At 30.5% G+C, this 12,659-nt stretch overlaps 1 protein-coding gene across 1 annotated transcript; it reads right to left on the reverse strand.

Moving 5' to 3' along the window:
- Positions 1-738: 738 nt before the first annotated feature.
- On the reverse strand, positions 739-4,422 carry LOC119601401 (AP-1 complex subunit beta-1). The gene is made up of 5 exons (XM_037952322.1): positions 4,295-4,422; positions 3,903-4,028; positions 2,741-3,784; positions 1,856-2,674; positions 739-1,802 (listed from the first exon to the last, which is right to left on the reverse strand). Exons 2-5 carry the CDS (start codon positions 4,008-4,010, stop codon positions 1,014-1,016), a joined length of 2,760 nt encoding a protein of 919 aa, XP_037808250.1. The 5' UTR covers positions 4,011-4,028; positions 4,295-4,422; the 3' UTR covers positions 739-1,013.
- Between the last annotated feature and the right edge of the window lie 8,237 nt (positions 4,423-12,659).

The following is a 12,659-nucleotide window of genomic DNA, read 5'->3' on the forward strand; positions in this document are numbered from 1 at the left end:
CGTCCGTCCCGTCGTCGTCCTCGTCCGTAATTCCGTCCTTCTCTCCTCCTTCCGTCCGTCCGTCCGTCCTTCTTCCTCTCCGTTTCCCGTCCGTCCTCTTCCCCCCTTCTATTTAAAGAAGAAGTACGTTACAATTGAAGTAGTAATTCTATTTAAGGTACTTTACAATGAAGTAGTCGTTTTAGAAGTCTATTGCAGCCATTGAAATTGCTGTTTAAATTCTATAAATTTTCGATCGATATCGTCGATGTTTGTCTTACGACTGGAGAAATATTTATTGTAGATAATACTAATATGTTAATACGAATTTGCATATTTTAAATTAATCTGCGTGTTTGAAGTTAAATTATTGTATGTGTACTTAAGGTATATTTTGTCCGTTTAGATTTCAGTTGCTGCTCATACCCAATAAATTTGCAAATAATACATAAAGAATTGTTATATTTTTTACCCATTACAGATAAAAGCAAATGTTTTATTTGGTTAAATATTTATTTTATATTATGCATAATTATGCGTTCGAATAACATGTAATGTATTTTTTGTTTTTGGGAATAACATACTTAGTTAATTTTTATTTCAAATACATGCACTTGTCACACCCACATTATTTGTCTACAAATTTGTGAGCAATTTTATGCATCTGATAAAACATATATAAATATTAATAGTTTGTGTTTTATTTGTAATCCAAAGGAATGTTGCTGATTTTGTTCATTCATTTAATAGAAAGATAAAGCCATTTTGGAAAGGTTTTGTAAATATAAATTTAGTGGTTGTTGTAACGCAATTGATCGTTCAAAATACAGACAAATTATAAAAATAAGGGTAATAGATAAAAAACAAATACTTTTAAGGGTACGATACGTGTCAAAATTTTGTTTGTAAAGAGATAAAGGTAATTATTATACTTATATTATTTATATATGATTAATTAAATTCAAAAATATTATTGGAGCATCATATATAATGGTTTATAATTTTATACTTGTAGCAATTTGATTTTAAAGAATTTAAGGTGAACGTATGATGGCTTCGTAGGCAGCAAAAATCATTGGTGCCACCTCTACTGAACGTGATTTCAAGCTAAGTGTGGCATCTGGATTGCCAGGCTGTAACTTCAATTCGAGCAGTACCCAGATGTTGTTGGTCAGCTTAAGAGATTGATAGAGCATATCCTGGCCTTCAACATTACGCTTAGCAATGGTGAAAACATTGTTGGTGGTCATTTTCGAGGCAATGCCATCGGTGGTGCCAACCACACCACTCAATGAATATTGAACTTCGTTAGCAGCTGGTATTTCCTTCCAGGTATTAAGGAACACACGTTTATCGAGCTGACCATCTTCGGCAAATAAGACATTGCCGTGTATCAAGCAGGCGAAATAGAAAATATCAATATTATTTTTGACTGCAACTTGAAGATTATTTAGAGGTTCCATACGCTGTACTGGACCATGGGTGGCTAGAGACAAACTGGCTTCTGTGGATTGATTGGGAGGTAAAGGTGCGACTTGCAAAGGTTGGCCGGGTACCAAACCGAAACTGTTCTTATTAAGCTGTATGGCAAAACCACTCATTGGTTGCATGGCTTTGTTGGTGAATTTCATATCCATGAACACTTCACCATTGCGGCGGGAGAAACTGCCTTGAATTTCCAAGCCTTTGCCCTTTTCAGCAGGTAGCCAAACAATTTTGGGAATTTGTAGACCAACATTGAGAGCTGCTCCGCCCAAACCAAAGATATCGCCCAATAAACTAGTTGCACCGCCGGTAGTAGCTTCAGCAGGAGGACCACCAAGCTGGAAGAGAAGATTGTTTTAATTATAAACGTAATTATAATAAAAAAACTTACCAAAATATCCAAACCACCACCCAACAGATCCACATTAGTGGGAGCGGCCGCTGGCATTGATGGTGTATTAATGTCCATTGACAATAAATCTCCAATAAGTGATTCTTGATTTGGTATAACCATAGCTTCACCACCAGCACTTGGGGCGGCACTGGCTTCACCATCTCCGGAGGCAGCAGCACGATTTGGCAAAGATTTACGTACACCAGCACCGCGTCCTTCTACAAAAGCAGTAGGTGGTTTGTGATAAACACTGGCCAAAGAACTAATGTGGCAAATCAATTCATCCAATAAAGTAGGCTCCAACAGATCAGTTTCTTCCGAAATTAAAGGTTTATCAGCCAAAACCACCTCCTTGGCAGCAGCTGGATCGGTAGACAACAAGCGCCAATAGATAAAACCACGATCACGTAAATCAGGATTGTCAGAGTCCTGGGTAGCCAATGAGAGAACATGTTGTACCAATTCCTGGGTATCCGAGGGACGTTTCAAGAAAAGTTTTACTACAGCGGTCAACAATTGCAATTGTACTTGGGCATTTTCATCTTGGAAACCTTCCAGGAAACTATCCAACAACTCATCGGCGTTATCAATGCGCTCAGCATATTCACCAATAATCCAAACCATTGAAGCTCTGGCTTCAGGTTCATCTAAAGTGTCGAGATTTTCACACAAAGTGCTGATAATACTTTCATATTTATTGGGATATTTGCGGAAGATATCCTTAATGACCACAATAGCTTCTTGTACCACATAGTTGACTTTGGTTTGAATCAATTCGAGTAAAGTAGAAACACAACGTTCAGCAGAAGTTTCCACCTATTTTAATAAAAACAATAAAAATAAAGTTAATAGGTAGAAATATTTTATATTTGTATAACCCACCTTAATAGCACAACGACCAATGGCACGCACTGCTTTGCGCACGAAATCTACATCTACCTCGGTGGCATATTCTTTCAATTCACTCAAAACTTGAGCAATGTTACTCTGATTAGCCAAACGTATCATAATGTCAAGTTTTTCCAATTTCACATAAATGGGATCGTTGTATTTGACAAAGAACACTTTCATTTCATGTTTAAGAATATCGGGACGTTTTTGCACAATCAAATTAATGTTACGCAAAGCCACATATTGGACTTCAGGTTCCGACGACAATAAAGTAACCAAAGGAGGTGCCAATTTTTTGGTGAGAGTTGCACAAAAGTCACCATCATTGGACAACATTTCCAAGAGTTTCATCAAGACCTTTACAGCACTTAGTACCACAGCAGCATTGGCATGAGCCAAACGTGGTGTAATACGTTCACAAATCGATTGGGCTTCACGTTCGTCCTTAGGACTATAGTTAGCCAAGGAGTCCAGAATGAATACCTGACCCCATTCGGTACATTCATTGAGAGCTGTAAGCAGTTTGTTAATGGTGGCCGAATTCATTTCCACTAAAGGTTGGCCCGATTGGCTGGATTCATTAATTTCACTTAAAGCAGCTACAGCATTGGCTACTACCATAGGGTTGGAGTCGGATAACAAATCCTTAAGTTGATCAAGAAAACCTTGATCTTCAACCATTGAGGCTGAGATGTCATACAACTTGGCTACACAAACAGCGGCAGTCTTGCGTACATAGGGATCCTCATCCTTGAGACATTTGCGCAGCGGTTCGCATAAATATTCAGTAATTTTATCCACACGTATACAGCCCATAGTACGAACAGCTAAAGCTCTAATTAAAGGATTGGAATCTTCACAATCCTTAACAAATGTATTGACTGCCATGATGGCAGCATCCGGCTGTGACTTGGCATAGTTCATCAAGTATAAATATACCAACTTTTTTAATTCGAGATTATCGGTTTGCATGCAATTTACCACATCGGGAAAAAGCACAGATACATCTTTGCCCACAGTCATACTGGCAATAACCTAAAATGTAATTTAATTAAATTAATCTAAATACTGTAGTAAGTGTGTGATAAACTAAATGCATATTATAAACACACAAACAATTGCTCAAGTATGCATATAAATTTAAAGTACTTGCCTTCTTGACAGCTTCCTTCTTTTTTTCTTTCTTATCATTGTTCAATTCAGATTTGAGTTCGAAAATTTCACCTTTTTTGGTGGTAGAAAAATATTTGGAATCGGTCATTTTCCTATATATTTATATCTAGAAAATAAAGATTTATTGGAAATTATGTTAGCGTTCAATTATTAGTATAGAAAAAAGATTTTTTAATATCAAAAATGCCAGCGCAGTTTACGAATAATTTTTTTCCGGGGCGTATACATTCAATCAATTTTTTCACATCTAATTGTGAAAATGTTCAAACAGTTTTTACTCGAATAATTTTCTATATTTTATGTTTTTCTTAACAATAATTTGGAAATGGCTTGATAAATTTAAATATTTTATATACTTTATTCAAATTTTACCTTATTTTATTGTTAAAATTACAAATTTTCTTTTAGCTGACGAATAACTTTTCACTTGTTTTTTCATATAATAAAAAAATCCGATATGTCAATACACAGTTGTACAAATTTAGTACTTAATCAATTTTAGGAAGTGTTTGTAAATAATAATTTTCATTGGCAGGGGTTGAGGATAACTACATGTTTAAAATTAACGGAATTTAAACGGAAATCGTAATAAAAAAATAGATATTTTACGTTTATACAAAGAAAGAAAAATAAACAAAAGGCGTTGTATCCAATATGTTAACATTTTACTATTTTGAGTTTAATTAAAAGCTTTAACTTATAACCTTTATTCGTTTCTAGCCAAATTTCAGCCAAGTATTCCTGAATTTTCAGTTAAGACACTACATGAATTTACGTCGGAATGGAGAAAATCTCTGAGGGAAATGACTTAACTGACGAACAAAAATACGTGACAGTGTTATACGATAAAATTTTATTTCAGTTCATATGTATTTTGCAAAAATTTCGACAAAATAATTGGGTTAGAGGACTATGGCGATGAAAATTAAACATTGAGAATAGCTACCAGTGTAATGTTTTTTGGTTCAAGGAATAGGTGAACAAATAGCCTATTTGTTCATAATGTAATTATCAAGTAATAAAAATATATATATTGGGTGTTATTGTAAGTACTGCTCTTAAACCTATTCATATTATCAAGGAAGTAATTTTATTTAATATTCGCCAGAAAATAGCGTACTAGGAATTGTTTAGTTAATTCTATAAATAATGTATATTTTGAAGACTATAGGGTAAGTCGAAAAGTTATAGAATATTTTTATAATATTGATTCGAATTTAGGTGTGCTCCTAAAATAACCGATATACACATAAAGCCCAATAGAATTCATAGTATTATAGTAAGATACTCAAGTTTTTAACAAGGCAGTGGTTTCTGCAATTAATACTTTAAATTCTACCGTTTTTGTAGTAGATTGCTCAAAGGCACTAACTATGCCTAAAACATTCCAATATCTTCTATATTATAGTTATCTATTTGATATGCAAAATCTCTCGAATATGTATCAACTAAATACTGACAAATGCGGATTAAATTAAAGTGAGAAATTGCAAAATCCACGGTGAGTCATCTCAGACAATATTAAATTCCTCCTGTTTTGCACATGAGACTACTTTATCCAACCTTTATAATGAATTGTTTTGAAAATATTTCTTTTGACGATAATTTAGATGCGTAAATTTTTATGCGTAAAAAATGTCAATCTCTACATAAATGCTTGTCCTCATTACCAAGATTTGATGAACTTTATCGCTTCGATAAATGTATGTACATTTACTCAAGAGAAAGAGTTTGTTAGACCACCACAATATTTTATTTTATATAAAGGGACTGAGTAAAGAATTCATGCAGCATTTCGACCAATGCCGCCATATAAAAGGCATATCAAAATACTTCTATACACATCTTATACAAGTTCCTCAAATAAATGCTGTGGGAATAAGGATATCGAAAACTTTTTATATGTACATGTTTATAGGGACAATGATGGATCTTTTTCCTAAAATTTTTCAAATTTTTCCTAAAATTCCAAATTTGAAACATGAAGAAGTAAAATTATAACGTATTTTACTTGTCCATTCTATTTTGTTCAACCGATGTCTGAAATTTTTCTGATTTATTGAAAAATACATTATTTGATACTCGTTTCGACGTTTTCATGCGCGTCATATGTATCTATGATGCATTTCCGTACGTATTGCGCATTAGATGCAGGGCAGTGATGTATGTATTTCCGAAAATGCTCAGACTTGATCAATAACTGACTGTCATTTCGAATATTTACAAAAAAGTCAACCGTACTTTTCACCACCTACAAAATAAATGTCAAAAACTTAAGACATAGAAGAGAGAGAAATTTTATTGTTGTAAAAAATGTCACAGAGTAATTACATATATTCTTTTGTTTAACAAATGATATTAATTTAAATACTGGAAATTATCGGGACGATTTTAATCATTCATCTTCAAGATTTAATAATAGGTTGGCGTCGTGGTATTGAAAATACCTGCCGGGTAAGCCACACTTCAACGAACTTTTGGATATTCTTCGGTCAGTAGGATTGGACGGCCCAACTTCTGCCAATACTTATATGAAAATAAATAATAGTATAACAAGGGTTGTGAAGTTTTATTAATTGGTACATAACCTAGAAAAATATAGACCTCAAATGAATTCCATATAAATTTGATTGATCATATGTGACAGTTCAGCCCAAGTATTTTTATGTAAAATTGCACAATGTATTTTGTAGATGTTGCAAATGCAATTAGGTAGCACTCCCCATAGGTCCTCCATCTTTGAATAAAGACTTTTTAACCAAGTAAGACTCTTACAGCCACCATATAGAAATCGCAATTGAATCCATTCTTCGAGGGATCTATAACGAGGATAATTATTATAATTTTGAATGTAAGAGGAGAAATTACCTTCACGAAAACAACCAGCAAAATTTCTATTTCATGAATCTCTCAATTTGAAGAAAAATCAATTTGTAACATTGCAATAATTTAGATATTTGCCTTTTACCAGTCTGCCTACGAGGAATTTTTCGAAACTTGGCAACAATCTTATACCAAAGACATAGAAACAGTGGAAACCAAAGAATAAACAAGAAGTGAAACGCTGTCATTTTTTTACAACAATAACATTACGCTCTTCTCACAGACGAGTGCTGTGTAAATCCCACACATATGTAAAAATTTTATTTTCTCTCAAAACTTCAAAACTTTTTCGCGAAAATTTGAGGATAATAGATAGCACTTTGAAATATTTTATATCACTTAACATTATATTTTATAATTTTTTTGCACAATTTAAACACATTTAATAGCCCGAAAATAATATATTTTTCACAAACGAAAAAGAAATATTTTTTGTTTTTTGACATTGAATTTTTGTTGTTTGAAATTAAAACTAAAAAAACAATGTTGTAAATTTTCGTATGGTAAACGAAAAAGATATTTCAAATAAATAATTTATTTTTTCAATATTATAGAATAATAAACAAATAGACGTGTTTATAAAATGTTTATAGATAAAATATGTGCAAAATATCTTAAGAAACCTTTCAAAGTATAAATTGAAATGTAATAATTTTTTTTTCAATATTTTTCAATACTATTTTTTGCAACTATGTTGACTTGAGAATTCTACTAATACATTCTTAGAGTTAGGTACCGGATGACAGTAGACTTAGGTACTTTTGACAACAGTTTCATTTCTTATTTATTCTGAATTTGTATAACTGTTACTGGTTTTAGAACTTCTATATATAAGACCAGAAATATTTCAATTAATAGTATTTTGAAATGTAATATGAAAACTCGTGTCTATATTATTATTTTTATCTTAAACATTTTAAAGTTTTAAATAAAGAAATACGTGACAATAGAGTGATTCAGATTTGTTTCTATAATGAATTTCTAATATTGGAAGTGTATGTATGTGGCGAAAGATTTTTTAAATTTTAGGATCAAATCACAAGGCAACACAGACTAAAGCTGTGTACGTTGTTAGATCATACAATATTGTCAAATCTGACAAATTGTTAGCAACAGGTAAATTGTCAGTTCAGTCAATAGTAAGAAAACCTTACAGACAATTGTCAGACAATAAATTTAGCTGCTAACAAAAATTGTCAGTTCACAGTGTCAGATGACAATGGTGCTATTGTCAGAGAGAACAAATAGTCAAATTCGTACATTTGACAATAAAAATTGTCAGAGCATTATGTTACATTGATCTGACAATGTAATGTGTTTACACGATTGTCAGATGTCTGACAATATTATTGTTTTACAATGTACTGATTATAGTTTTTCTGACAACGTTGTAAGACAAATTATAAGTTCATACGTTGTTAGACATTTTCTGAATATTTTTCTGCCAACATTGAAAGATGTGACAACTATGTAAATATAACTTAATACATTCTTAACTCAGTGACCTAAGAATACGAAGATATAACATAAAAAATTTGAAATTGAAAATTTTATTAGCCTGGTTAATTGGAAAATATTTTAAGAAGAGAAATTTCTAGAAATAATGTTTTGAATACCCCCCTAATCATAATATTTTCATAATCTTTCTTCTTGACAAATACACTTTCAAATGTTCTTGACTAAAAAATCGTATAAATAATCGTGAAACTTAAAGGCAAAGTAGATTAATTTTATTTTCTTTAAAATGCAATTCACTACTTTTTGTATCATTTTGTTATCGGGTTTATTCCTCATTATGAGTGCCATGGGAGACGAGGAACCTAACTGTTTGAAATTTTGTCCTGATATTTACTTACCAGTCTGTGGCACCGTTAAAAATTTCCGTGGCGAATATTTGAAATGTACTTTCGCAAGTGAATGTATATTAAAAATGTTTACGTGTAGAACAAAACAAGGTAAGTTTTTTTTTAATTTAATAATTTAAATATTTTTTAATTAATTTTTGGTAATAAAGCATTGATTAAAGAGGATGGACAATGTAGTGAAGAGTTTTCAGAATGTTACGACCTATTTGAATAATTATACGATTTATCTGAATTAAAACAATTAAAACAACATTTTTAATTTAATCATATTTTAACAAACAAATGTTTATCAATCAATTTTTATTATTTCTTTGTTAATATCATGTTAAAGTAATTCAATTTATTTTTATATAAAAACCAATGAAAACAATATTTATAATAATAATAATATAGTACATAGTAAAATGTTTAAATAACAATTTAATAAATTTTAAAAGATTTTATTTATTTACGTTTTATTTTGTTTACAATAAATAAATTATTAATAACTATTTAAATATATAGTAATGTGAGTAAGTAGGTACACATATGTAGTTTTAGAATTTATAAAAAAAATTAGTATTTCAAAAATATTTAATTTAAAATAATAAAAATTGCTTTATTATTTATGTATTTAAAAAAGAGTGACATTAAAAATTTATACATTGTTAATATATATAAACAATTAAAATTTGTTTGTATGAATTATAGCTTTATATTAAACTAAATCAAAATCCTGACAAATTTTTATAAAAAATACATATATTATTGGAAATGAAATAAAATTTTGCAAAAAATTAAAAAGTTAAATTTAATGTGAAAAAATTCAGTCTTTTAAAAATAATTTTAAAACTTAGGTAGTTTGTATGTAGTAGATAACATCGGTTTTATTTGCAATCAGTAGTTTTATTTCTGTTATTTTAGTGAATTACATTTTTATGTCAAAAATCCTTAGGGCCTTATTCATAACAAAAAAAACAGCTGGTAACCTTTCTAGCTGGAAGTTAGCAGCATGATTTTTTATTACGAAAAAGTCCCTTAATATTATTGATTCCTTCATTAGTTACTTTTTTATTATTAATATTTTACAAATTCAGCAATGTTTTTTTTAAATATTTATTTCATTTATGTTAATTTATCAAGTACACAGAGTTGTATTTCTAAAAAGTTTAGTAATTTCTTGTATCTGTTAGTTTCTATATTTATTTCTTAAGGTGGTTTCGTAATGTGCTTTTATTAATTAATTATGTTTTCATTTAATATGTTTGTTGACTGTTATTCTTAAGGTGGAAGTTTTTTTTTTTAATATTAATCTTTAATATTTTTATTATTTTTAATATGGTTATCTAAAATATTGCCCATTTTTTTGGTTTGAGAGATATGTTCATTGCCTGTTTTTTCAGTATTTTATTGAAAAAATTTAAGTAATTAATTACGCCGAGTAAATTTTATTTATTATAAAAAGGTTAATAAAAATGTCAGGATTTAATAGTGTTATTAAATTATAAAAAAATAAACTATATAAACAATTAAATTTTATATACAAAAACTAAACAACTATAATAAAACTAAATTAATATTTATTTAAAAAGGATAATTTTTTTATATTATTTTTGTAATTTTGAGTAATTATCGAGTACATTTAACTCAAAATTTGTTTAAAAGTTTTCTCAAAATAAGACACATTTAATGGAAATCAGAAATATTTTGAAAAAGTTCAAATTTGTTGAAATATCCAAGGATATTAAGTAGGGTGTTTTCTTAAGCCCGATAGAACGATGGAATAGATCATAAACTATATATGGCGGTGCCTCATGTCCCTACTGTTAACTTAAGCTGGAGGTCCACACCACGAGTTCTACGCTTCTTCGCATTCTACGCGGCTGTCAAAAAAGAAGAATCAATGTTGTTGTGTTCTAGAAGTTACCAGCACAAAAACGTAGGATGCCTTGACGCGTAGAATGCTTAAAGTAGATCTACTTTCTACTTTTGTAAGCGTCATAAGCGGCACACGAATATATCAGCTGATTTTGACAATTTATATTTCTTTTTTAATGTGTATTTATCAATTTTAATAAACTAAAACGAGTTTAACTGTGAAAATATAAATAAAAAACGCGAAGTTATTTGTAAATAAAGCAAATATGTTACGCTTAAGAAGCGTAGCATGTAACTAGTTTGGACCTCTAGCTTTATTCTTCACTAAGCTTCCGATAACTTCATAAGTATCCAAATATTTTGAGAGTTACTTCTGACAGCGACCTCAAAGTAATAGCTGCTAGAACTCGGGATATTGATAAAGAAACATACCCATAAAACGATTGGCCGGTCGGTAGTTAATTATGCTGCCCCAATGTGAGCAAAAGTCAACTTCGCTTCTTGACAACCAGTGGAGATATAAAGCCAAAATTCTGCTTTAAGGACTGTTAGGGGTTCAGAACACCATCTATATGGGGACACGAAGGTCCTCCTAGTCAAAGCAGTCGCCGGAATAGCCATTCCAACTTTAATATCACAAAAACAGGAAGATAGTTAATGTATACGACGAGAATGTATAAAGTTATATGCAGGATCCATTAGATCGTACCTCTTATACGGCAGCTTTTAACAATATTTACAGAGATGCCATCAGTGCGACTGCGGAAGCTTACCACATGTCGTACTTGTAGAAAGTCCACCGCCTATAGCAGAAACATCTGACACAGCTAAGGTTGGGTCATAATTTTGGGCCGATTTTACTCAAATTTTCTTTGGGACATATTGTGCTCTCGTTTTCATGAAAAATATTGGTGGTAAAACCTTCTTAGTGATCTATGCTAGGAATTATTGCTCAATGTTAAGAAACTCAGTTTTTTGGTCATAGTTCTTTCAATTCTTAAGTCAGTCTTTCTGGGTGTTGAAATATCAGAAGTAGCATCGATCCCAAGATAATTGGAGATTGTGTTAAAGCATTTCACTGTCCTCTTCACATGCTACTTTCGCCTGAATACGTTGGTCAAATTTTTTATAGTTGTATCTGCAAGATTGTAGGTTAACTAAGATCCATCCTCGGTTTTATTTATTCTTAGGAGGCTTCTGTGAGTGTGGTTTCGTATCCTATATATGTTTCGAATGAGAGAATATCCAGTAGTATAGTGATCTTGCCACACTTATAGCAAGATTTATGGTATTACATTTTTCGTCCAAAGGACGAAATAACACAGACCAAGTTATACTTTTCTAAAGGATAGAGCCGCGCTGAATCCGATTCTGATTTTCTCAAACACATCTGAGATTGGAGATATCATGTCCGAAAGTTTGATATCAAGCCGATAAATTTTTAATCCAGAGACCAAAGAATACTTTTCTAATGGATTGAGCGGCACTGAATACGAGTTGATTATCCTCAGGTAGTTTTTGATCCAATATTTTCGTTATAAACAATATTTACGAAGCATAATACCCTCCGAACTATATATAGGCTCAATCTTTTAGAAAAGTATTCTTTGGTCTCTGGCTTAAACATTTGTCGGCCTGTGTAATTCTATTAGAAATGCTTTCGAAATGTTTGCAATTTAAAATCAGCAAAATAGATCTATTAATAACGGAAATATGAGCAGTTGTCACAGTTAACGGTTAAAATCATGGATGGAAATAATTTATGAATGAAATTTTTTTGAAAAATTAAAAGTTTAAAATGTAAATTAAAAAAAGTTTCATTAAAAATATAATAAACAAATTAATAAAATTAAAATGTCTTTATATTATCACCCTTATATGTGAGACAAAAAATTAATAAAATGTCAAATATTTTAACAATTATTTGGTTATGGTATATTTTCTATGGTTTTGACATAATAATAATTAAAAAAAATATATTAATTATTATTACTATTTTTTAACTTTTTTTCTTATTTGGTTTGTTTTCTTTGGTATAAGTTGCTTAAGTTTTATTAATTCCATTTTGTTTTTTTTTTTCAATTTGTTAATTTAGCATAAAATAGTTTTGTTTGTAATTTCTTTTAATATAA

Source organism: Lucilia sericata, unplaced genomic scaffold (genome assembly GCF_015586225.1).
Source record: "Lucilia sericata isolate MDLA Ls3-8-SP2 unplaced genomic scaffold, ASM1558622v1 Contig000161F_arrow, whole genome shotgun sequence".
Taxonomy (NCBI): domain Eukaryota; kingdom Metazoa; phylum Arthropoda; class Insecta; order Diptera; family Calliphoridae; genus Lucilia; species Lucilia sericata.